The sequence below is a fragment of the Strix uralensis genome, chromosome 11, assembly GCF_047716275.1.
Source record: "Strix uralensis isolate ZFMK-TIS-50842 chromosome 11, bStrUra1, whole genome shotgun sequence".
Classification (NCBI taxonomy): Eukaryota; Metazoa; Chordata; class Aves; order Strigiformes; family Strigidae; genus Strix; species Strix uralensis.
Genome location: NC_133982.1, coordinates 10,549,603 through 10,577,208, shown reverse-complemented (window position 1 = coordinate 10,577,208; position 27,606 = coordinate 10,549,603). Strand labels below are relative to the sequence as shown.

General features: G+C 39.7%; 1 protein-coding gene across 1 annotated transcript in view; it reads right to left on the bottom strand.

Annotated features, from left to right (window-relative positions):
• Positions 1-961: 961 nt before the first annotated feature.
• The window catches only part of UACA (uveal autoantigen with coiled-coil domains and ankyrin repeats), a 33,666-nt gene continuing 7,021 nt past the window's right edge, over positions 962-27,606 (bottom strand). The window contains exons 2-19 of the mRNA XM_074880455.1: positions 19,281-19,414; positions 18,690-18,778; positions 17,481-17,545; positions 16,520-16,577; positions 15,931-16,001; positions 15,722-15,828; positions 14,612-14,793; positions 14,129-14,166; positions 13,617-13,703; positions 12,412-12,519; positions 11,305-11,337; positions 10,727-10,825; positions 10,492-10,528; positions 9,536-9,588; positions 5,369-8,059; positions 4,583-4,735; positions 3,576-3,641; positions 962-2,827 (exon numbers count right to left, since the gene is read on the bottom strand). Coding sequence (XP_074736556.1) covers positions 2,756-2,827; positions 3,576-3,641; positions 4,583-4,735; positions 5,369-8,059; positions 9,536-9,588; positions 10,492-10,528; positions 10,727-10,825; positions 11,305-11,337; positions 12,412-12,519; positions 13,617-13,703; positions 14,129-14,166; positions 14,612-14,793; positions 15,722-15,828; positions 15,931-16,001; positions 16,520-16,577; positions 17,481-17,545; positions 18,690-18,778; positions 19,281-19,414 — 4,143 coding nt within the window. The 3' untranslated portion in view covers positions 962-2,755. The remainder of the gene's footprint in view (positions 2,828-3,575; positions 3,642-4,582; positions 4,736-5,368; positions 8,060-9,535; positions 9,589-10,491; positions 10,529-10,726; positions 10,826-11,304; positions 11,338-12,411; positions 12,520-13,616; positions 13,704-14,128; positions 14,167-14,611; positions 14,794-15,721; positions 15,829-15,930; positions 16,002-16,519; positions 16,578-17,480; positions 17,546-18,689; positions 18,779-19,280; positions 19,415-27,606) is intronic.

Below are 27,606 nucleotides of genomic sequence, written 5' to 3'. Positions count from 1 at the left end.
AATTAGCCTCACTCTGCAGAAAAAACATGGCTGGAGATCAAAACACCATATAGTACACCTGAGAATATATAAAGCTATCAGAAAATTATCAGTGAACAGCACTTTACGATACCCAGGAGATTAGCTGACTCAGTAAAGTTGACAGAACGTATCTACTGGCAGAGGGAAGGTTTAAACAGATCCAATCTTGAAACAGTTCTACTTAAGTGCCCTTCCTCTTCAGAAAAAAACTCATATATACACACACACACGTACTCCCCCTCCCACCCCCACAAGGTGAAATTAGAGATTTACAAGAACCCTAAAGAGAGCTTCTGCTTGCTTGTATTCCGAGTTATTCAAGGAAGAGACCATTGTTCCAGCCACTGTTTAAATACAACAGAGTTTCACTTACACCATTCATACCCTAACAGCTTAACAACCTTATTAATTTTCATGTCCCACTGGCTGGATGAGATACCCAAATAACCAAAAATTAAATTAAGCCCATGGTGAAATTAGAGAGTCCTTCACTTTCAAGTCACACCAAATGAATGGACTTTGGTAGTGCCAGGAAATTATTCTGCAAAGATTGCTTAGCCTGAAATCAAGTAGCAGTGTGAGCTATTCAGCAAATCCCCTTTCATTAAAAGCAGTAGTAAAACTTCACTGGCTCACCCCCAAACCTAACAACCGACATAACAGAGAGCTTGCCCTGTCTGGTGTAGAAATGCCAGAGGCGATTTACTCTGAAGAATTAACCGGTAGAAGCTTTGAGTCTCAATCAACATCAAACTTTTACCAACCATAAACTCTGTAAATAGATAGAAAAACCCAATAATCCCAGCGGACATCTAAAATCCAAAGGTGTTACCTGGTATTCGAGAGCATTCAAGTGAGTTCAATATCCTTCACTACTCAGACTATTTTGCCAAACTACTCACATTTCTTTACCTTTTACAGAATTGACCACTACAATAAAAAAAGAAGAAAGCATTTTATTGATAATGTAATATGAGAGAAATTTAGAAAAACATACATAGAACTCCCTCAATAAGGAAACATACAATATCAAAATATGCCAGAGTTAGTATATCAAAACAAATTCTCTCTAATAAGAGTTTCAAGTAATGCAATCGTAAAAGAATTTGGCTAAAAAGTAATGTATATATACTGAGATGTTTTCTGTAATAGTCCTCTAAGAAATTAAAGGAAAGCAGCAGTAGATCTGTTTAACTACAGACACATATTTAGTAAATATATTAAGTGTATTTATATAATAAAAACTGCCCTGCACATTCATCACTATGTCTGCATCCTCATCTGTGGCAGCTGTCTCTTCAATTCTACAAGACTCTGCCCAAAAAGGGATAAAAAAGGAAACAAACATAATACTACTAAAAAAATGAGACCTAAGCCTGTGAGGTACAGCTTGTTGGGAGGCCCAGTTAACACAAAGCAGAGAACTCTGCACTCTGACTTAAGTCATTATTTTTCAGGAACATGGAAGAGGAAGTTTGTCTTTTCCGCATCAGGATGCCAGATTCCTACCTGCTAGTTCCAGGCAAATGCCTTCACCTGAGCAGACTGAAGTTAACACAGCTACTGATGGCACTTACACTATTTGCTCTATTAAAACAGCCGCATACGTTACCAGGCTCATTTTTCAATTACTTCCTTTGAATAGTCCCAAATTTCATGTTTCCTTTCATAAAACTTACTTATGGGAACATCATCCTTCAGTTAAAAATGAAGCCTTGTCTTAATAGGTAGATTCCAAGCAAATAAAGATTCTCATTTCATTAATCCTTACTATTTGCATCTTTCCCCATAAATAAGATTATAGTACATAATTTACAGTTAAGAGGAAAATACCTTAAACTTCCACGAGATAGTGTTTGAAAATCCAGTACTTGAATTATGTAGTGTACAGCCTATTGAGCTGCTCAGTCTACACCCCTATTAGGCTTAATGAAGAATGAAATTATACAGAACTAGGACTATTGCATCTAAATCAAAATGCTGCTCTACAAACCATGACACTCCAGTCCCACTATTTTAGCCTACAGTAATCAATATTACAAAGCATCCATGAAAAATCCTGGGGGAGGGGGGAAGGGGAGGCAAACATAAAAGTTAGTGTTTTGATGGAAAACCTGATTTTTAAGTCTTGCAGAAAGCAAAGACACTACATCTTAGGCTTATATTTAACTAAAGTCTGTAACATGGCCAGCCAAGTTACGCCATATACCTAAATACCTTTCATCTACCTTTGCAGCTGACTTACTAAGCATGTTGTAGTAGGTCTTGATCAGCTTATGTGACAAAATAGCCACTTTCTCTTCATCATTAAAGGAGAGACACAGCTACAATACTTAGCCGAGCTCATTTGAACAGTTTATTTTTAACCATACCTTGAGAGTTCAAGTTCTAGGATAAACTGGAGTTTCTGGGTACAGGCCTTGCTTTAATAAATGGTCAATCAGACATTACAAAAATTTAATTACTATGTCATCATTTTGACAGTCAGCTTGAATACCAACTTTAAAAGACGTTCTACATCTTTTATTAATCTAATGAAAGAAATGTCAGATCTGAAACTTAGTAGCCCTATTTTACTCGCTTACGAGAAAAAAATCTCAGCTTTGTAAGTTGTTGAGGTTCTAATTGCAGCTATATTACCATAATTATATAAGTCTCATGAAGGTTATCACTACCGTAATCACAGCACTCCTACAAGATGCAGCAGCCTTCAAGAGCAATGGCACTAACCACGTCAGCAAACAAGGCCCTGTCTCATTCGAATGATCTGCAGCAAAGCAGCTTGGACATCTTCATCCATGTGACCCTAGAGCAAGCAAACACTTGGTTAAAAGAAATATTAAAAATCCCATAAACTGTCAACCATCCATCGCTAACATTAACAGATTCTTCAAAATTACCCAAAAGTCTTAACTCATTGCTGTATTTTCACCACTCTGGGAAAGTCAGAAATACTTAGGAATCCTGGTTTGGTTTTGGTGGGTGTTTTTTTTTTTTCTTTCCTCATGAGAGAAAGAAGGGTTTGCCTCTCTGACACAGCAGTTTCCTTTATGAAACTATGATGTAGGAAAAAATTACAGTTCCTATCCCTTGGACCCCACAGCCTGCTGCTGTAGCAAGAATCCCTCTTTTGCATGCTTAAGTATTTGAAGTTGTAAGATTTGAATTAGTTGATCAGCTCTTTGTTCAGTGACAGCCACTGGATAAGTCTGCATTAAATTTCCAACTTCTCCCCAGCATTACCTGGGATGATGCAGGATTAACAACATGCTCACGTCACCAGACACCATCCCCCTTCGCAGCAGGTTATTATATACAGTTACACACAGACAAACGGGAAGGGGAAGATGGCACAAGACCACCTACAGCTGTGGGGTGTATTTGCTTTTTTGTTGGATCAGTCCATTCTAAATTAAAACTCCCAACATCAAAACAGGTACTTCATGCTAGTTTCAAGTTTATTTGAGGTCTTCCAGTACGGCAGTTAGAAACATGTCTCAAGAATCTCTGCATTGAGATGACAGTAAAACAATCTGAACTCGGGACTATCATACCTGTACAGCACTAAGAAGATGTGTCCGATAAACTGAAACTACCTCTTGATGCTGCCTTTTAGCATCCTATAAAAAGAAGATAGGAAAAGGAGGTGAAATCAGCCATTTTTTAACATCGACTCTTGCCTATTTCCAACTTTGTGGGCTTGGTTTTGTGCACTTATAGACTAGCCAAAGCAGAATTTCAAGGTTACAGTCCACTAAATCCCCTCCATTAATCAAGAAAAAAGTCACTGCTTCACTTTTTTTATTGCTTACTTGTAGGAAAGCAATTTTGCTGAAAGGCTATTGGAGACAGGCTGATCTAGTGTGTCAGCCCAGGTGCTAAGATTAAAAACTTGCTTCATCAACAGCATTAGCTATTTGTTTAAAATCACCCAATTTAAGAATTATTTGCCTTGTAAGGGTCAACCTTACAAACAGATCTGCAAATAACTAACTTTGCTCACATACACAGCTTCAATTATGAGCTTTACTGAAGTCACAGGGGCCACAAACGTGGCTATGCACAAAATCACAGCACTTACCATAAAGTGTTCCCCTTTACTGTTAGTACTTAATGACAAGCAATACATTTCACAGTGTCTGCAGACAAGGGAACAAAGTCAAACCCATTAAGAAAGGACCACCTCACTTCCTTTCAAAGTGAGAAAATAGATGGCTAGTGGCTTTTTGCAAGAAAATATTAACATGGAACTTGCATACAGAAGTGGTCTCGGCATGAACTATAGCAGCATATTTTATAAGCAAAATTCTCTCTAAATTGTATCCTTTTCATCTGGAAGAGCTCCCAAATGTTGCAACTCTAATGTACATTAGTAAGACAAATTTACAGAGAAGCACGCAGTCAGGAAAAAAAAATAACAATACATGAATACTCTACTTTTGAAGTCTAAGCCTCTAGTCAACCCCAGTGCTCCAGTGGCCACATACCTATTCCCTTGTTTCAGCAAGAAACCATAAGCAATGCTACTGCTTTTCAGAAAATACCTTGCAGGACTACTTACAGCCAGCTGCTGTTGCAGGGTTTTCACTTGGTTCTGGAGCACGTCAACCTGCTGGTTCTGCCGCTTTGAGGGAATCCCAGTAGTGTACGTAAGCTGAGACAAGCCATTAAGAGCTTGTTTTAACCGCTCTACATCATTAAGCAGCTCTGTTATCTTTTTTTAAAAAAAAAAAAGCACACAGAAACCTCATTTAAGGACGTCTCACCAAAAACTAATATTCTTTAACATTCTTTAAAGACTGACAAAGATCAGCAAGCATGGAAGGGTCTCTGTCCCAGCTTGCCATGACACTGGCTAAGAGACTTTAAAGACCAAGGACTTCATTTTCATGACATGCTATCACTGGTTCACATTCTGCTTCCTAGCACTCAAATCTGTAAGGTATGGACCCTGATGGTCAGCCAGCAACAATAAATGGCCTATGCTCTAAAGATATTCTGGGTCTAATTTATAAAAAGAGCAATGAACCACCAGAAGGCCAGCCAGAGATGCTAAACTAATACAGTTCCAACAGAAGAATGAGCTTATACCCCAAATGTCTAAAGCCCAGCCTGGAAGTTTTAACAGAGTTCAGACACAACATAAGATGCCCAAAATATACAAGGAATTAGAAAAATTTAGTATAACACTAACAAAACCAGGACTTCATCTTCACAGATCTGGGCCAGTCCTGGGCACCTAAGGCTCAGTACAGTCGTGCTTGAATACCTCAGTTGTTATATTTGAAGTCTACTTAATGCTCCTAACATTTTCAGCTTAGCTGTAAGGAACTACCCGACATCCTACCTTGTTATCCTTGGCTTCCACCTGCTTTGCCGATTCCTGTATTCTCTTCTGCAAGTCAATAATTGTTGTCAATGATTTATCACACCTTTCTTTCTGGTCTTTAATTTCTTGCTCAATACTGCAACTCCGTAACTGAAGTAACTCCTTTTCATCCTTTAAAGAAAGCTCACTCTTTTTAGCTTGTAAAGCCTCCTCACATGCTTCCTCATACTTTTTATTCATATTGGACAAATTTTCAGCTATGTTATTAATCTGGGCCTCCAAAGTACTTTTCATGGATTTGTATTCTGATATGTCAATCACTTCTTTGCTCTCCAGGTCTGTTAAGGCTTGTTGAGTAAGCTGAATCTCAGACTGCAACTTCAAGATTTCCTCATTTTTAACTCTGTTTTCTTCTTCCTTTTCTTTCAAGCTGTTTTTGATTGTTACAATTTCTCGTTCTAGCATTTCCTTCATTTGTGTATATTCTACCAAAGGTACTGAAGACTTTCTTAGACCTGACAATTCCTGCTGTAGTTCTCCTACTTTTAGTGTTTCTTTGTCATAACATTCCTTCTTACTCCTGAGGGCTTCCTTTAGATCCTCTATCGTGTGACCAAGAGCCTTCTTCAAGGCTTCAATTTGCTCTACTGAGAGATGCTGAGCCTGCGGACTTACAGGCTGCTTGGTACTCTCTTGCAGCTCGTCTTTCTCCTCTTTTTTGCCTGTGTATTTCTGCAGCAATTCTCTCAATTGCTTATTCAGCTCCTCCATTTTGCTTGCAAACATTTTCTCCATTTCACGGGATTTCTCAGCAAGGATATAGTTCTGCTGCAAGTCGTTTTGGATGGACAAAATGCCATTTTTGAGCTTTTCATTCTCCTGTTTGCACTTCTTGTTTTCCTCCTCACTTTCTCTGCACTTTTGCACCTGTTCCTGCAACTGTGCTTTTAATTCTTTCACTGTGGCTTCAAAGCTTTGTTCCCTGTCTTCAAAGGAGGCAACCGGGGCATATTTTGACTTAATGCATTCTTGAATTGTGTCAAGTTCCTTCTTTTGGGCTTCAATTTCCATGTGCAGCTGTAAAATTTCTTCTTGACCCCTCTTATATTCAGCCATAATCGTAACATTGTTCTCCTGAAGTTCCTGAATGCTTTTATTTAAAGTAGTCACTGCAGTTTCATGATCTTTTAAACTTATGTACTCAGTTTGTAGTTGATTCTGTAAGAGTTTCACCTTATTTTTAAAAGTTCCATTTTCTTCATTTACCCTCATGAACTCTTGCTTTATCTCTTCAGTTTTTCCCTTCAGATCTGACAGCTCCCTATTAGTCTTTTCTAGTGTGTTATTCAAGACTGTTTTAACCTCTTCATGTGTTGTAGCCAACACATACTGATCCCTGAGAGTCTCTCTAATGACTGTGTTTTCAGAGACGAGTTTGCACACTTTTGCTTGTTCATCATCGTATTTTTTCTGAAGCTCAGCAAGCTGCTTTTCAAGTTCAATACCATTAGATTTTAAAGCTTCCACTTCTTTTTTGTGCTGCTCTGGAGACAGGTACACAGCTTGGAGGTGGCCAATATTATCACTTAAGCTGTTCTTCTCTGCCAGCAACTTTTCAGCTTCTGCTTTGCTTTCGTTGTACTTCTTTGTTATTTCAAAAAGCTTTTTGGTCAGGTCACCAACAGTCAGATCATTTGTTTTCTTCAATTCTTCGTGAATTTTTAAAGGCACATTCTGGCTTTTAATTTCCATTTTTAGCATTTGGATTTGTTGTTTAAGCATCTTGTTATCAATCTGCAATCTTTCAAGTTCCTTCTGCAGAGTCTGATTCTTCTGTGATACTTCAGAAATTACCTTCCCGAGTTCCTCATTCTTTTGCTCAAACCCACTCCTCATTTGTTCATGGTCTTCTGGCTTTACATGGTGAGCAAGTTTAGCCTTCTGATTCTCAGATTCCCTCTTTAAAAGCAAAATCTCTGCCTGCAGTTTTCCATGCTCTCCCTCCATCTCTGCCAACTTTCTTGCTTTTTCATTCACTTCGTTTGATAACAAACTCTTCATGTTTTCGAATTTCTCTGAAGTTACAGAGCGGGCTAACTTCGCTGCTGTTTCTTTGAGCTGCCCTTCTAACTCCACGACATTTCTTCCCCTTTTATCTCGTTCCATCTCCAACTTAACAAGTTCCTTCTGCAACCTTTTATTTTCCTCCACTAGCCTTCCTTCATCTCTCTTAAATTCTGCCACCAGCAATTCATTCTGCTTAATCTGGTTCCTCAGTTTTCCCACTTCAGCAGAGGCTCCTTCATACTTTGTTTTCATTTCTTTCAACTGATCCTTCAGCTCCTCTGTTAGCTTACTGTTTCCCGAAGCAGCTTCATTTGTCAGGTGATCTTTCAGAGCAAGAAAGTGGGTCTGCATTTGCTTAACTTTGCCTTCAGAGTCAAACATTCTTTTCTGTACATCTTTTAAAGCATCTTCCAGTTGTTTTATCTGTCCATCAGATTCCGCCTTGGTTCTTTCACACTCCAATGCCAAAGCTTTACATTCAGATACCTTGTGAGACAGTTCTCTCTGCAATTTGCTAATTTCTTCTTTTGCTACACTATAGCAGGTCCTCATGTTGTCAAGTTCTTTCTTTAAAGTTTCCTTCTCTGAGCTGGATGATTGGTTAGGCAGGGAGAGCTCCAGGGGTCTCAGCATAGACCTAGACTGAAGATAAATTGGCACAAAAATGGACACAAGTTTACAAGTTTGACAAGTCACATACATATGAATTGTCATATACATAATTGTCTTAAACCTACATTGATATAAGCATAAAATTTGTCCAAGAGATTTCTTTTTCTCTGAGAAAACTAATCTGTTCTTGCCCATATTACTGAGCATATGTATTTCAGCTTTTAGCAGTAAAAATCTTGAATATAGTTCTACATTACTGCTTCCCAATCATCAGACCCTACTGACATTAAAGGGCAGGTATAGTATATTCATTTCCCTTGTTATTTACATTTAATCACTCATCTGCTAGAAGAAACCTAATTTAAGATATTTTCTTCACCCCTCAAGCCTGCGACAATAATTTTAAAAGGAATCAGAACAGAGTACATCATGGTTAACAGAACCTTCTTTCTGACAAGACTGAGGAAAAGTAATTTAATTTACCATCCAGTAAAGGATATATCAAAAAAAAAACCCACCAAAAACCAACCCCAAACCCGTTTTGCCCTCCTGCCCTGTGGTCTTCACTACCAACCTTCGCTTCACCACCAGCCGCATTACTGGCTGTTACAAGGCCCATGCTTGCTCCAGTGATCTCAGTCATGTTCCAAGGACCAGGATGCAGTAAGTAGCTTCCAGACATCACCAGCTTAATGCCACTTAATTCCTGCTTGGGACGTGGTTTGGGGTTTTTTTGGTTGGTTGGCTTTTTGTGCCCACTCCCCCTCCCCGTTTTTGGGTTTGGGGTGTTTTTTTTTTTTTAAAAAAAGAATTGCACATCAACTCATTTTAAACTTCAACTAAGAATAAAAAACTAAGACTATTGGGACAACCTTATATAAAACATGGCAGAAGATACTGGATTTTTCTGTGTTACTAGCAGAACATACAAAATACCTATTGGTGAAAACTGGCAAGAAAGCATAGGATATCCAGATTTACTTCTAGCCATCACTCACTCCTGGAAGCATTACGGCTGAAATACTCCAGCACAGGAACAGCTTGTCAGTTAGGACCAACCCCTGTCATATACAACTCACTAAGGATCTGATGGACCTTGTTTATAACTGAACTGTTGCTTTAAAAGGTAGCTAATTATCAGCAAAAAAATTGGCAGGAAGTTATTATATAGAAATAAAGTCTTCTGAATTTTAACTGAATTTAAAGTAGAAAAATTATGGAGATGAAAAACCAATTGTACTTTACACTGACTGTTGATCCAGTAGTCTGTTGACTCAGTTTTAAGAACGCTCATTACAGACCAGACTGTTCAGCATCCAACAGTTTCACACATTTAAAGCTCTGTCACACATGTAACTCTAGAGGGCACCAGCAGTTAAAAATAAACATAGCAAAGCAAGTATGAAAGAAAATGTTGTATTCAGAAGCAACGTTTAATATATGCACATTTAGCTTTCCCAAGCATAGCTATCTTAGAATTCTCTCAAGCGGCAAAGTATTTATTACCTGTGATTCCACAGCAAACACTTGGCCTTGTTTAAGTAATAAATCTTCTTTTCCTAGATTTGCAAAGCAAACTGCGTTTAGTCTCTGTTTAAAAACAGTAATATGTAATCACAAGAACTATGATTTTCCTTCCTAATTTTATTGTGTTCAGTGGGACTGCACTAGGCTGCAGTTTGGTGTTTAAGTACCTGGTATTAAAACGACTCCTCCTTAATTAAGTCACATAGGAAGTCTGCACAATGTCTTAAGAAAAATACACCCCTCCTACGGCAGGCCAGGTGAATTGTTCTACAAAACAGTCATGAAAGCCACCTTGAGCCAGCTGCACATGAACACAGTAGGGAAAAGCATCCCCTTGCACCCCAAAGAAGGGATCCTCTTGACAGCCAAACAGCTCTCATGACGGCTCATGACAGACTGAGGAACATTTTAAGTTACACAACTGCAAGACAGGCCTGTAACCAAGTTAATGCAAAAGACTTTAGGTTCTGGAAATGGAACAATTTCTAATAGAAGTGGAATCGGAGCTCCTGTGTTTGAAGTCGTTTTCAAACCTGCCTACATTCAAGGTTTCACAACAACTACAGTTTTCTTGTCACCAGCTAGACATGAGTGTTGTTTAAGATATGAAGGTCAACAAAGGGAAGACTCGATTTGGAGCACAGATCTTGCTCCGCTTGTTTTTCCATGTTATTAGAAGAGACATAGCAGAGTCACAGCACACATTTCACAAGAGCAGTCACTCACAAGAGACTGATCAATAGTGCCCCAGCACTCCCATACAAACACAGCTGCCCCCAGCCACCTACTCAGAGGTTTGAAGCATGGACGCACACATTATGCTTGGCCGTAGTTAAGACCAACAAAAGGAAGATATGATAGAAAAAAACACCCTTTGTCTATGTATTCTAACACTGCATCATGCACAGCGAGTTTTAAGAATTAAATATACTTACTATTACCAAAATTACTTCCGGATCCCACAAAGTCAACCTAAAAGCAAACAGCAAGAAATGCAAAAATAAAGCTGAAAATTCATTTCAAATTTTTACATTGTTAAGCTAAGGATTAAAGGGCAGGGAAAGCTTTTACGTAGAAAATAATTTAAGACTTCCAATAATTTAAAATTGCTTAAGTAACTGCTACTGTAAACACCAATTGCTATATTACATGTCAAATCAATTAACGTACTTCATAATATTTGAGTTTAGCTTTGAGAGCTTCAATAGTTCTTAAGCTTTCTTCGTGCTGTTTTTCCTTGGTAGTTAGGATTTTCTTCAACTCATCTTTCTGAAAGAGAGAAAGTGCCAAATAGACAAAGCCACAAGAATGGCTAAGATCTCAAGCAACTTCTTAAGAAGTTTAGGGTGAACTTCAACCAAGATCAGCACTGAAAGAATCCCTAAATTTTTGATTCTGAAGTTCTTCCACAACACTGTTCCTCTACAAGAGGAGTCTTGAAGAATGAGTCAAGGGAATATGCACCAACATAATTTGCTATTGTTTAATTTATTCATATTTATTAGTCTTGCATTATTGAAAGTCACTAAAGAGAATACTAAATCTGCTTTGAAGGTGCCACAGGGATTACATATTATTTGTAGTAACAGCAATGCTGCCCAGCTATATAAGCTAAGTATGTATCAGTAGGTATTTCATTTAGCATTTATAGATAGCTTTTCTTTTTAGTTTTAAATACCATTACTTAAACGCAATAGTCTCCTTCCCCTATTTCATAGTTTCTTACACTTTAAGGTGATATATCATACCTCATTTTCAAGATCATCTGCAAACATTTGCTCCTGCAAAAATAACAAAAAAATTCCCCCACAAATCATTTTTTCAGTAATAATGTTTAAGGGGCTTATACACAGTTCATTAGTTGACAAGTCTATCCCAGTTTCCAGTGCTACATGTTTCTGACTGTTCCCCTTTCATTTACCATCTAACCTCTGGCAAGAGAAATAAGATAAACAGAAGCTAAGGATGGTTTGACAGAGCCATGTCTCTTGAGATGCATACTAGGAAACCGGAATATCTTTTCAATTGTCTAGATCATACATTACTGAGGCAGAAGAGTACAGTTTTTCAGTAGAAGCTTGCTAATTTTGAAAAGTGAGTATAAAGGAGTTAGTTTGTGGGTTTTGTTTGTTTTATACAGGAAATGCTAAAGAAAAGTTCAGCAAGCCAACAATTCTGAGAATAAATATTCTTTCTATCCATGTGCTATATTTAGGGGAATGTACTTTTTAAATGTACCTCTACAAAAATACAGTGAAGGAACAAATGTGAGCATCCACAAAGCAAAAAAAAATAAATTCTTGTTTTTATTTTCTTTCTCAATTGTACTGGTCATATTTAGACCTCTAAGAAGGAACTTTTTTTAAAAACGTCGTTTCAAATTTGGGTGAAAAATTCCCTACTGAAAACCTTTGTTTCCGTTTTTGCCCACTGAAGATTTTTCTCTGTGTTTCTACTTACAGTAACAGCTAGAAAATAAGCAGCAGCTATGATAAAGTGCTAACACCCACCACCTACATTTAATCGTGCAGATGAAGTTTACTCTCCAAATTACAACAGAACACCTCATGGTTCATGTTACATTGCAAGTGTTGCCATAAATGTTATTGCTCAAATTTATGAGTATCTGTGAGTGACACTGACAGGCCTCCTCACATTTTGAAGATTATTACAAGACCAAAGGCTTTTGCAGGAGAAGAAGATGGAAGTGACAAATATAGAAGTAATTCACAGGAAAGCAATGAAGACCACATCCTAATCACACATGCTTTCCTTTCTACTTCTACCAGCCTTCACTGTCAGTGTCAGGTGGTCATTGCAGCTGCCAAGGCAGGTTACTCCAGTACTAGGTTTACCTCATTCAGCTGTAGTTGTAGCCCACTGATTCTATCCAGCAGCATCCTTTGCTCCTCTTGCGCTTCTCTCATTCGATCTTTCAAATCTTGATTTTCTAACGCCAATTCCTTAAAAAGTAAAAAATAAAATTTGAAAAGCACACCACACATGCATTGGGAAGACTGAAGAATCTGAACCAACAATTTTAACAGTCACTAAAGACACCAAGCCTTGCCTAACAAGTCCCCTCATGATTTTGTGGCCTTACTCCAGGCCTGTTTCATTCTGAAGGTTTACTTAAGCACAAGCTCCACAGTCTTCAAGCTTTTCGGCTCTGGATAGCTCATTCTCGTAGAAAGTATGAGCAGAGTAAGATCACATTCAATGCTGACAGCACTCAAGAGGCTGCTTATCTGCTGTCTGTTAACAACTAAAAATAGCTAATATTAAAACAGTTCCTGAAACCCAACCACTGCAGCCAAAGGTGTAATGAGAAAGCCTCAGCAGCATGAAGCATAGCAACCTCCAAGTGCTAACTGTTCAGCAGCCACCAGAATCACTGGGAACGTATAATAAATCCAAGACGTGAAATGACAGGTCTCTGCACCATCAATCCAGTGCTCACATGCGAACAATAAAGCGTGTTTAACTCTTGCCTAATAATGACTGCCTCAAGTGTGGGAATTAAACCAGAGAAGTTGCATTGAGAGATCTTTATCATTTTATTACACAGCCTTTCAGAACAGAGGCCTCAAATTCAGTGGTTTGTTCCCCAGAGCTTAAAACACTGTTTAACTTTTGAAAACTAATGACATACTAACAAGATGCGAAAATTAATACTAGTTAGTGTAACAGTTATGATACAGGTTGTTTTTAGTAAGATGCTCAAACCTCTGGAGAACATTAAAAAGAATCGTCCTGGTTTATGACCCTATGATTTTACTGCAGGTGAAAATAGTAAACAAAAGGTTAGGAGATGGGCAGGGTTAAGACATGAAGAGACTTGCAACTCTATTACACAAGTGGTTTTTTCCTGAAAAAGTTTACAGCTTATCTGCATAATTGCCACATTACAGTCATGCAATTAAGTTTTAAGTAAACAGCAATATATATGACCTTTCTTAATGGAATTGCTAATGCTTATTTTACAAGCACATCCCATCTTTAGTACGTCTGGTTCATGATGCATATGGGAATGCACAAGCCAGAAATCCTTCTCACTTACCTGAGCATTATGTTCCTTCTGATACAGCTTGACATTCACCTCCTCCTGCGCATGCAGCCGATTCCACTTCTGTGACATATTAGTAATCTGTTATTGCAACAGTGTGGTTTTAATTTATATTCCTGTTGTGTTCTACAGACATCCATCTCTGGGGAGGGTGGGCTGCTCTCAGCCTCTGTTTCAGCTTCCACTGGGGGGCAAATACTGCCAACACCCACACTTAGGCAGATTGCTTCTCAGTAAGAGGTGGCTCATGATCTCATCGAGACAGCAAACGGGATGCTTGTCAAAACTCTAATCCTGAATATGCACATCATTGAATATTTTTCAAATAGAAATAACCACACCATCTGATTACAGAGGGAATCTTCTCAGCTACACAGGAAGTTAAGAATTCATAAAATACTGAACTAGTTTTGCATCACAGTACAACCTTAATCACCCTCTCAACAATACCCACGATATACCAGTGATATACTGCCTTAACAGATACTTAGTATAAGCAGCCTTACCTTTTGTTCAGGCTGCCCTTTCCTCATGGTATCTCTTGCTAAAAAAGCACCACAAAAATAGGAAGTTAAAAAAAATGCATTTCAGCCTCATGCAACACATCCAGCTAATTCTATCTATTTTCAATCTTAGGAGGACATTTCGATAAATAGATTCACCATCCCTCCAGTTAATCAAATATGGAAACATCCACAAGTACAAAGTTTTTCTATAAATAAGGCTAATTAACTCCTATGATCAATACTGCAGTGCCAGGTTCAGCAGTGTTAATACCTCGAGGCAGAGCCTGCATTTACCTTAGAAGCTTTATTAAAAATAAACAAAACCCAAAAAGCCTTCTTCCCCCTCCCAAACGGACAATTTATCACCTTTTTGTTCAAAGGACTACAGCTGCCCTCCAAAAACCAGTTCCTGAAGACACAGCAGTGGGAAGATACACAATTCAAATGAAAGAATACCAACAGTTACAGCCATGTTTTTCATACCTTTGCTGGAATCCTCAACGGCAGCTTTTATTAAGGCCAAAATGTCAATACTGTCACCAATTCTGGCATAGTAAGCACAGTCATGACCAAGGCCATCAGTCAAACTAACATCCGCGCCATTTTTGAGCAAAACTTCTACCGCGTCCTTGCAGCCGTATTCGCAGCCTAACATTAAGGCCGTCCTGAGGATGGGGAGAAAGATCGTGTTCAGAGGCCAGGGGATCTCGCGCTTTCATGGAGCAGTCGCTTACACTCATGTCTAACCCTGGAAACTTGAGTCAAGGAATCCTTCCTCTATCAAGAGGGGAAACTAAGCTTTAAAAAGTCATTTAGTCAATGTTTAAATATTTGTTAAAAAGCAAACAAAAACACTGCGATAGCAGCATTTTCATGAAACCCAGCATAAACATACTACTTTTGAGAGCCACCCAGTGTTTTGAAAACTCATGACTTTGGCTTCCTCTCTATTCAGATACAAATCACAGACACAACAAACAGAAGACAAGACGTTTCAACAAAGTTCAGGGGGCAAAGTGCTTGGGAGCCCTGGCAATGCCTTCCAAACACTTGCCAGCTTCAGAACACGCACTGCAAGTACCCCCATGCTCTGTCCCACAGCAGCCCCAGGTCCACTGGCCACCAGGCAGTCAGCCTCGAAGAAATAACTGGCAGAAGCAGCAGTTACAGATAGAAAACCCTTCTCCTGACCCCCTGTCATGAACATAGAAGCAAACATTTCACGGCCTTTAGGTCATTTTGGAGCTCCAATGGGACTCAAATACTTCCTGATAGAATATCACTTCTGTCGTGACCCATTTTGCATATTGATCCCAAAGGGTGCAAGATGCAGCTTTGGACAGACAAACCCTTAAAACAACCAGCTGCAGTTTCTCTGCTGACAGTAACAAGCCTACATGTATGTGCAAGAACAAGCAATAAAAGAAGGCCACACTTATCTGCATTATTGAATTAGCACATTTACTTCTGAACTAAATCCCAGGCTCTTTTCCACCGAATTTAGCATATTTATTCTGTAGTCAGAAAGCCAAGGGACAGCTTTCCACCCCTTAAATATCAGCAGGTATTCTGACAACCCTCTGCATGCGTTACCTGTTCTGTTTGTCCCTGGCATTAACATCTGCTCCTCTGTCTATCAGAAGCTGGCAAACTGTGGGACGACACATCTGAGTGGCCAGCACTAGCGGTGTCCTCCCGTCCTGAAGAGAGGGAGAAAGAGATAAGGAAAGGGAGAGAAAGCAGAGAAAGCACAAGAGCTCCAATAGGGTTTGTGCAGGATAACACTGTAAGCAGCAACTTACTCCGTCTTTTGAATTCACTGAGGCCCCATGATCACACAGGAGTTGTATGCTAGAGGAACAGTCTGACATAGCTTTCAAGAGAAAAAGAAAGAGCAAGTTACACTGCTGAAAACAGCCTTCGTGAAAGCCCAAACACCTCCTTGGCTGTGTTTCTTCCACAAAAATTCATGCAACTAAGTTAAAGCATGACAAGGCTCGATGACTTAGTTCTCTCACAACCTTCTCAACAGGACATGAAAGAAATCAAACGCTACCGTTCAAGGCACTGCATAGCATAATGAGGCGGCAGACAGTCCAGAGGAAAGGCATCTGAACCTATGAACATCACTGCTCTGAAACACTGCTCGTGATACTTGTTTCAGATTTTACTAGACAATTCACGGGCATCAGAAGAGACTTTCAGACCTACAATCTCTGCTAAGACTGTTAACAAGTTTGTTACTGAGGGCAAGTGTCATGACAACATCAAACATTTTCTCCTATTACAGTTGCCAAATTTAAAAGAGCAGAATTTGGTCCATCAGAAAATTAATCCATTAATTAAATCTAGATTTCATACTACAGTTAGCAGGCCAGAAAAGCCTTTTACCTGCATCATGAAGAGCAGTTCTTCCTTGAAGATCCACATTCTCCGTTGGACAATTGTACTGTTAAAATAAGTAAGTTCAGATTGCATTTACAAAACATGAAATGTTTGAGGTTTTAATTAACGCAATAAAGAGTGATTTAAGGAAAAAAAAGTAATTTTGTAGTTTACAAATACAGTGACATGAAACAGTGCTATGGGTACAGGCACTTCAGTGCTCTAAACACACTGATCAAGAGTTGCAGAAGTAAATTAAGACCATGCAAAGAAAATGCACAGTTTATCACAGACTTTTCACAGACACTTTTCAAATGTTCGTTCACTACGGCCAAGATTCTCTGCTACTTGTCATTACTCCTTCGCTACTAGTCCTGACACTCCACAGGAAATGTGCCATTTCTATCTGCATGAAGACATGCATCAAATAAACAGAAGATGAAAAGAACTCATTAAACGTTCAAAAAAAATTCAAGTGAGCACAAACTGACCAGGAATAAATGAATTAAAAATAAATAGCACACAAACCTAAGACAATCCCCCAATAATGTTTCATTAATGAAAGATTAGGGATATAAATGCCCATCTTTTGAAAACACTACTCTTGAACAGACCTTTCAGTATTACTGTTCCTAAACGCAAGCGTATCCAGAAAAGGAACACTAGTCTTTAACAGACACTCAGCTCCATTTTCTTTAAGCAGTAGAAACTACAACTTGATTTGACTGTCTATGCGAAGAGACAAAAAAATGTTTATTTTCTTTATTTTAGTACTCTTTCAGTCACAACCTGTTATTTAATATGAAAAGGTCTTTTCCCCATGTCTGTCATATTTTTAAAAAAGAATGTAATTGTTTAAAAAAAGAAAGAGGAGTGGCATAGTCCAATTTTGAATTAGTATGTTTAAGAGTACATTTTGTCCTCTCAAGAATAAAAACCGTAACAGACAAGTTGCATTTTTCAGTACCTGCAACAGCTTCTGCAAACATAAAGCGTGTCCGTATTTTGCAGCTAGGTGCAATGCGTTTCTACCTAAAAAGAGAGATCAACATCAAGCCAGGATCTATTTTCAACATGCATTTAGAAATATCACAAACAAATAAAACACACCTACGTTGTTTCTCAGCAAGTCAATTACTAATCATATAGCACTAATTCATAGGAAGTTATTTTGTACTTCACTAAAGCACTAGCACAGTTTTTTATCTGAAGAAAATACTGTCATCACCCCCCTCCATAATTCCATATGCTTCATTCCTGCTCATCACATGCCAGATGTATGAAACAGCAAGATAGACGTTAAACTGCCAGACTGATTTCAGAACAAGAGACAGTTGAGATCAATAGTCACAATTTAGATACAACAGTCCCTGTCCCCCCAATTCTGTCAGTGCTATAACTAAGTCACCTCTCTCGCATATACTTCACTATTTGTTACAGTCTTTTATTTTAGGGAAACTGCAAACAAGAATTCACATTCATTAGCAAAATTAATCTCAAAATACTGCAAATGACTCCACATAAGCATTTTTTAAAAATAATCTGTCATATGAAAGGAAGAGGCTAGGTTATTTCTGTAATGAAGTTTAAAACAAAAGAATATTCCTTAACCACGTTAAATTATGAGATAAACAATCTGAGGCAAAATTAGCACCCATTTTTAACTACCTCTTGCATAAGACCTTCACACAAACTCTGACATCACACATGCAGATCAAGAAGGTAGCACAGACACGCTCTGAATTTGAGGGCTCAGTATGGATGCACAAACACCTGCCACATCATTTAATTCTAATCCTCATTGCATACAGTACTTTACAAGTCTCAGTGAAATACACTTTAGTATTTAAACGAACACAAATTCATTTAAAACCATTCTTATAGTGTTATTCTCAGCCAGAAATGCTGATCTCACCAGTGAGTCTGGAGCAGACTATATACACAGTTACAGAAGCACAAAACCAAAGTTCTTAAATTCTGCTGCATTCATGAACTTACATGACAGGACATGACCCGTTTCCTCAAAGTTCAGCAACGAGACACAAATTTTTTTGCCAACTACAGGGAACTACAGAAAGGAGGAAGATCTCTCTTGCAGTTCAGCTTAATTCTACTCAAAATAAAAACCAAGCTGAGAACTTTTGCTAGTTGCACGTGGACGTTTGAGGAAGCCTACCTGCAGCATCAGTGGCTGTGATATCAACTCCATGAATAAGGATAGTGTTCAAGCAATCCAGGTTTCCCTTTGATGCTACAACATGGAATCTAAAAATAGAAGATACCTTAAGCTCAACTGGTTTACACACAAAAAAGGTAACACTAACCAGGAAAGTCAAAGCAAACAGCTGCATAGTGAAAGTGTTATACAGTAAAAATCCAGCCTTGGACAGCATGCAAATCCAGTTAAAGAGTTCTGCAGATATTACTTCAAGGAACATGATAATGATTACTTTTCAAGAAAGTTATTTACCTTGAATCAGTGAGTCAGGTGAAAAACCAATATGCTTTCCATTTTCCTTTAATATTCAAATCTGGCAAGAGCAAGTATTTAAATACTGATCTTCACTTTGAAGTGAAGATTGTTTATAAGAATTTCACATTCTAGCTATCTGATATTCTAGTTTAGATGAGGCTAGAATCTAACATGATGTATTACATAGATTTATATATTAAAAAGAAGGTTTTTCAGAGCAGCAGGAAGATCTAGGAATTCAGTAACTTTCAACAGCTTCCCAACACCATCACTGGAGTACTGGGAGTTACTTACGCAGATCGCCCCTCCAGATCCAGTTTAGTAGGACTGACTCCTTTTTTGGCAAGAATTGACGAAACCTTTTCCACATCACCCCTTTCAGCTGCTTTCATTAACCTGTCGTCATATTTGTTCCAGTCTGTGTTCAACTGTGCAAGAGAATTAGAAAAGCAAGTGAGCAAGTACACTATTGATCTACTAAAGGCATGTCAGTAAAAGGCTGAATCATATGCAATTGGGGGACGCAATAAAAAATATCTTGGTTTGCAGACAGAGTTGTACCTGTTAAGATGTTTAGAGCTATTTGTGTCTAACATCACCATAGCATCTCAATCAGGCTGCTCACCGCAGATGAGCAGTGCTCCCAGAGAGACTGGTTAAGTCACTTTGGTCCTAAAGGAGACCTTTAGGATCAAACCTCTTTGGTTTTCCTCATTCTGCTTTGTCCTGTCTAATAGGGCTAAAACTAAAGCCACACACAGTAGTGTCCTACCCTCATTCTCAAATCAAGTTTCCAGGCAGTTTCTCATATTAGGTTGTCTTTAGACATCTTCTAGCCCCTCTGCCACATGAGGCTGCCAAGACAGCCATCTTTTCACTGCATCTTTACTTTCTCTTCTCCCATTACAGATACTTCCATCCTGACCAAAAAAATGCATCTCCCCCACAGCAGTTGATTAACAAACAAGAAGAACTGCTACACAGGGCTTCAATAAACTAAGGCTTTCACATAACGAAGGGAGGGCTAGCATGTGTACTTGTACATACACACACACACACTTTATAGAAAAGCAACTTGTAATATCTCAAAAACATCACAGTGCAGAGGGACTTCAGAACTCCTGCAGACAGGGAACCCCACACAAGGTCATCTATAGCTCTGCACTGCTGTCCTGGTACTCATCTAACTCTCAACGGCTCCACTGCAGGCAGGGGGAAGAGTGTACAAGGAGACCTGCAGCTCAGTCCTTCACTAATCATATAGGAGAATTCTTTCCTAATGCCTAGTCATCACATTTTAATCTCTCCACTATGCACACTAAGAACTTCCCCCCCCCCCCCCCCCCTTTCTCTGCAGCACCTATAGATCTGAAAAGCTGTCTTCATCTCCTGCCTTTCCAGGAAGGCCCATCAACTGTTCTCTCACATCAGCAAGTCAATTAACTCCTGGAGGTTGTCTTGTTTATCTTTATTGTCAATCATTTGACTTGTAACAGTCTAAATAAAACAATCCAGTGTTTCACTTCTGTATATATTAAATATATGTCCATGTCTCAAAACTTAAAAATTAATAACCAAGATGCAACACAAAGGAACAGATAAGTGAAGAATTGCAAGTACCAGAGCCCAAAATAGTACTGCTAACAACTTCCCATCTAAGTAATCATCTCCAGTATAAGCTTTTCAGCATTCATTAAAAATTGTTTTATAAGGAAGTGGGCAGATAAGACATAGCTGCTACAATTTTCTCCTTTGTCAACCCTTATATAGTAAAGGGACCAGAGAACTCCACAGGTGGGGCTAAGCTTTAAGAGATATCTGAACAGGAGAATTGTGAGATGTGATCAACAGCAGACTTCAGTTTTCAGGAATTCAGCAACACATGAAATATGTACTAAATTTAGCCCGCTCTGAACCAAGTTCACATTTATCAAGGACAGCTGAGCTTCCTAGCTTTACTGAAAAGTTGCACTGTTTTTCATGGCCAATGCCTGACCAGAACTGAAGAGAGAACACCAGAAAAGCAAAAAGTAGAGACCCTATTCTGACCTTATCAGGTCATACAAGTTGCTTTTCCTCAAAACATTCTTTCACCCACTCGCAGGGGCGCAGAGTTTGATGCTGCCTCCCACCCCACGTCACTACAGGCTACTGCCAAGAACAGCATCCCTCCCCAGCTGCTCTCACTCTGCCTGTCGTGCTGGGGGAGCACCCTGATCCCTAAGAAAACGTCCAGAGATCGCCCACGGAATCCACCCGCAGCCATGTTACGAGGAAGGAAAGGCACTGGCACGCAGCAGGGGATGGCAGCCGGTCCCATACGACACCGGGGCATACCCAAACCCTGCATGGTACGAAAGCGAATGCTGAAATGCCACAAGTCAACGTAGGCGCACACATGGCATCAGCACAGGAATGTACTGACTAACTCAACTCCCTGAATTTGGCCATTCTTAAAAATAGATCTGAACCAGCTTCATGATGTCCCAAGCAGTTTTCAGATTTTAACAAATGGGCATGCTCAAAATACGCAACAGGACAGTTTTTCCTGACAGTTCAAAGGGTCAAAATTTAGCTAAGTGCGATATTCAAGAGATGAACATCTATTGAGCTGTAGAAAGAAATGCCAAGTTTATAGCTTCAAATTGCCTGCAATTACCAAAGCAATGTAGAGTGCAAAGAAAGTACAAGTCAGTTATAAATAGACCGCTGTGCATTCAGTCTCAGACAGCCATCACTCCCCACTTTTTCCTTGTTTACTTCAAATGCAGAACTTTGGGCCACAGGCCAAGCATCCCACCCCAAAATGCAGAGCTTGTTCTCTTCATTGCCAAAGCATCCTTTCTGAACCGCTTTACACTTTTCAGAAAGTTCTGCTCTGTGACAGAAACCTCACAGCCAAGCTGAACACTGATGGCTTGATATTCAAGAAGCTTTTAACAGAAGAAAAAGGCTTATAAAAGGAGTATTATATTCAAATCTAACTTTACACTGCAAAAGAATTTACTGATAACAGCGAGACATACGCAGCCTGTAGGTGCATGAAGTTACTTATTACTGTGGATCAGAAGTTCCATCCCTCACCAAATAAAGAACATTAAAACTGGTAAACCTAGTAATTTCCAAAACAGAGCAGCCAAAGAGTAGCTGAAAGCATTTTTAAGTGAGAAAGCAGCCCACCAACCCCATATCCTTCATGCTGGGTTCATCACAACACACTCCTCCACCTCCTCAGAGTGCCAAACCCACTATGCAGAAGTCTTAGCAGTCTTCACATGAAAGCGAGAAGAACAGTAATAGATAAAAACCAGAAGCTATGTACAATCTTCAACTTGAAAAAAATATAAATACGTTCTACCAGGACAGACCTACCTTCTCCTTAAGATCTGTCTTACTAGGGAAGACCAACATTTTTCAAGATTGAGTGTAAGGAAGTCCGGAAGATCCACAACAGAGAGCGCCAATGCCATGCAGCTCTTGAAGCTCAGAGCTGCCGCGAGCAAGGTCCTGCCTTGCGCCAGCGCTGGCCAGGTGAAAGAGGAGATACAAAAAAAAGAAGAAAACCAAAACCCCACTGCCACCACCCTGCATCTATAGAACAATTTGTATAATGGAGTTGTAATCATGATCACCTTTATTCCCCATTCTCACAATAAACAAGACTACAGTAATTATGAAGTCTTAGCAATAGCTTATTCAGTACAATACTCGCTGAAAGTGACATGAGGTAATAAAATAGACGACTAATGAAATTACAGCCACTAGTGTTGCCCAGCTAAAGCACAGTACTGATTTGTCAATCAATTAAAACATCCATTAGCCTAAAAGCCATGCCAACCTGGCTGGCTTAAAGTCATTGCATCGGTGGCATTACTGTTCACAGCAAGCGCTGCACACATTGCTGGCAGCAAAGGCAGTATCCCTCCACAGCTCGGCAAAGTTTCCTCTGCTAAGCTACCTTATTATGCAAATTTTATATTTTAAAATACCTTAGAAACTGCACATACACAGCATCAAGCTCTGTTCCCTCTAAATTCTTTTGCGCAAGGCATTTCACATCCTTAGAGGAAAGCGATCACACCTCGCATGTTTGCCACTGGGTTTAGATTGCTGAGGTTCATACTTGCAGCTTATACCCCCCAGCACAAACTCACTCAAATCTACAGAAAACCCTCCACCAGTCATTCCTTGCTCCCATTTCATAAGTCTTCTGATTAACAGGAGCATTATTAAAAAAAATAAATCTTTTTTCCCCCCTTTGGTTATAACACTTAAGTAAATTGCATCCATTTCCTATGATGTACTAAATCAAATACTGTCACCCAAGCTTTTCACATTTAAGGAGAATTCCTCACAAGAAGAGTTGTTAAAGACAGATACAACACACATTAAAAAGAAACAGAAAACATTTACAATATTTAAGCTTTTGCATTTTTCCAGTTGTAAACTACTGCCATTGATACGCAATCTAAGATACCTACTGTGTCTTTAGCTGCACAGGAAAACCAACAAGTCATCATAGAACTCGCAGCTTCTTGCTGCCAGAAACAACCAGTTTATCTCGCATCAAGTTACAAACCACTGCAGCTCACAAAGCACCAAGCCAGAGTTCAAACAGGCTGCTTCGAGAAGTGTATTCTCTCCACTGCCCTAAATTCATCTTGTTCCATCCTTCACTTAGCTTGGACCCCCCAGTATATTTTCCCCATCTTCAGGATCATCTTCAGACTTCATAACTCTTAATAAAAAATGGGCTACCCCTGGCCAGAGGCTGCCCAGCCGGTGAAGCCCTTTGCGGGTCCGGCCACTTGCTCAGCCTGTCCCTCCCCAGCAATCCCCGAGAAAACCCTCCCTGAGCTTTTGTTTCTGTGTTGCGACAGACTGCCAGAGTGACTCAGACTCACAAGTAAATATTGCCCAGATCTGAAATATCTTGTAAACAATACGTAGACAGTCTCATCAGACCAGATCTATTTTCTGATAATCCAGTACTTGATAGCCAAGCAATAGCTATTAATACATTCTCCGCATGCTCATGTCCTGAGTAACACATTTTAGATTTAATGTTAACTAACGAGACAAGCATGCATGAAACTTTACTACAGCGTTGTTATGCTCTGCAGACATGCAACCACTCACTTGAAAATAACAAACATGTTAGTCAAATTAACTGTCCACTGACATTAATGAAGGTCATACTTATCACCACTAATAACACAGAAGGACTGAAATACTCGCAGGAGTAATTTTTTCCCATTCCACCACACCACAAAGCTGAAACCAGACTCACGATCAGACTTCAGACAGTTACAACTGCAGAGCAGATGGAATGCATGATCCTATTTTGACAGAAATGTAACCGATTTTAAATTAGAAAACACACATGCCTCTGCTTTAAAAAAAATTCTCCTTTTACAGTGATGAAACCCATTCTGAATAGAACCTGGTTTCAGCTTACTGCTGCTGCCAGTCTGTCTCCCAACATGTTAAACGAGAAGAGTCACAGAGGCTGTGAAAACATTAAATAGACAGCATAATGATTAACAGTAGGGAAGATGTAGAGTCCCCTTTCACAAGTTTTAAATTTAAATGGAGATCTCCTGAGTGCTGTATTTAGAGGACTTGGTCAACATGACAAGCAACCACTGTCTTGTCTGCAGAAGAGAAACACAGTGCAGAGCCAGAAAAACCACATACACGCACAAGAGACTGCAAATAACCTAATAAATGGATTTTCTCAGTAAAGAGACTTTTAAAATCACTCATTCGTATTTGCACAAATTCACCCTTTCCCAGCAACTTTTAAACTACCCCGCATCACTTGCTTTGAGCACCAGGCCTTTGCCTCACAGCACTAACATGTCCCAAAGGAACATTCCAAGACCTTTCTGCAATTAGTGCCCCCGTGACAAAGTCACCCCACAAAAGTGCAATGACTAGGTCATCCCAAGTTATCTTCTGACCAGAACCAAGTCTGTCATTTTTAGCATTTTGAGGGGAAAAAAATAAATATGCTTCACAAGTGACAGCAACAGCATAAAAAACCCTACTTAACTGAAATCAGTTTGGTGAGAAACCATGGGGGTAAGACTGCGCCTTCTAGCTGAACAGTCTTCTCCAATTTATCCCAAAGGTTTCACTTGTCCCCATTTTTATCTGCCTGCAGACATTCCTCATGACTCATGAGCTACACTCATCCTGCAGCCCCTTTATGCTTAAGATCCTCCCAAGACATTCTTGACCACAAGATTTAGGATTGCTAAACCACATTCCGCAGCCCTGCCCAGCTCAGACTAAGCACAGACAGTAGCTCTCGGGAAACCCAGCTTTCACCACTCCATCGGCACCGAGCGCCTTCAGGAAACACAGCCCCACTACATGCTCACACTCATTAAATTGTTCTCCAAGGCGGCTCAAAGGGTAGAAACTAATGTTGTGTTGCATTCTTTCAGTGTAACCGAAGTTTGGAAACTAATTCAGATTTGGGTTTTCAGAGCTAAGACCACCATCAGGCAGACCAGCAGTGCAGATCTCCGGAGGTGCTGAATTCCCAGCACACCAAGGATGCTGTTGCCCATTTTCTGATAACACACAGCACCTGTTCCACCTAAGCTCAGCCTGCCAGTAACTCTTCCCAACCCCAGGTCTCCCAAGATAAGGGGGTATCCCATCTCCACATCTGCCGGGGATCAAATGCAGTACTTGTTCCTCTCAGCTCGGCTCTGGCATGCTCTCAGAATACCGAACAGATACGTCTGGTGTCCGCACGCACTCTGTACATTCACCTGGTACTGTAACACCTTCGGGAGCAGTGCAGACACCGAACGTATCTGCTCGGAGCAGCATAAACTGAGCAAGCACAGAATACTTTTCCAAAAGCTCTCCTAGCTTTCAATCAATGATTTAAACTTCCTGGGCTAGAGGGATTCTACCTGCATGCTTAATAATTCTCAATTAATTGCTTTATTAACTTACCCAGTTTTTCCTCAAGTCCAGGTAAGCTTTTAGCATCCTCAACACCCTTTGCTAAGGGACTGTACAACTTCCTACACATTGCATGAACAATTATCTACTTTATTCTGAAGCCAAAGCCCCTTATCTTACCAAATATTTAGCAGATGAAGTCAAGCTACATTACCAGTCTGCAGTCCTCATCTTGGGGATCTCTCTGGACCACCCCACAACATTACCACATCCCCCCATGCTGTATGCCGCAGTACTCCCAGCCAGCAGATAAAGGATATCACCGTTCTTGGTTGTTTACTGATAAGAGCATACAGCACAGTTCAGAGTCAAAGTTTATAGTAGCCTCTAAAACTACAACCCTCAAAAACAAGCCTGTTCCTCATCTGTCATTACAATTAAGTATTTAAAGATGAGAGCAATAACAGCATTAATGCCTGCCACTAGAGGTATTGACACACAGGGCATGTTTGGTACCAAGACTAATTGTTCTCACTTCTCAGCAAAGCAAGACAGGATGTTCTCATGTTACCGAGAGCAGTGGAAAGGGCACACCATTGCTGGCACTGAGAGCTATGGGGTGCTATCAGCAAGAGTAGTTCTGAGAGGCTAAAAAAATTTAAAATCTATTTGTACACTGCTGACAAGCAGAGAAGCAATTAGCAAAGCTAAGGTGTAAAGTTTATCATTGTTACAGGATATTTATCAATAAACATAGCACCATATTTAGGGAATCTGAGCTTGAAGCTACTGGGCATCTTCTCCTCTCAACCAAAAAAAAAAGAAAAGCAGGTAGAACCCATGAAGTACCATGCACAGTATAACTGCACACCCAGCCACCTGAGTGTCCCCACTGAGGAACTCAAAGTGTTTTACTAGCAATCCCAAGCCACAGGAGGAGAGAGTAATACTGGGGTTATGGGGACCCAAACAGGACAGGCAAATGAAGGCCTTTGGAAAGCACTCTATAATATCCTTTAATCCCAGCAGCTCTTCTGCTGAGATTTTTCTCAACCCAAATGTTCTTCAGAGTGAAATCCTAGCAGCCAGAAAGGAACTCACAAGACTTTTCATGCCAGCAAGAAGAGATGTCTGGTCAATGAGGTACAACTCCCATTTGAGAATGCACTGACCTTTGTAAAAAAAAAAAAAGACAATACAGGGCCAGGGACACAAGAAATACTGGTCTTAATATTGCAGTGAAAAAAACCTGTGAGAAGTTAACTTGTTGCTAAAACAGTATTGCCCAGGATCTTCCACCTGAACTGGAAATTGCTCATCTGGAGTCTCTAAACTCTTTTGCCTACATAGCTGCATAATGGCGACTGCACAAACCAACAGCTTAAATAAAGCACAGATGATCTTTAGCAGCCACCTAACTTACTTCAGAAACACCAGTTGTAAATCAAAGCAGCTCTTAAACCCTTCAGCCTGAAAGCTGACATAAACCTGTGAAAGCGAACACAGCTCCTCGTCACTGCTGGGCCAGGCAGATAATCCCCTTAATGAAAAAAATGAACACACATGTCCTCCTCTAATGCCATTAGCAGGTGACATAAGCACATAAAACCTGAGAGCAAAGAGCTCTGGTAAAACACTGCCATCACCACTTACGGCAAGTGCTCACAAATATATGAATGGTCCTAAAAATTATGTA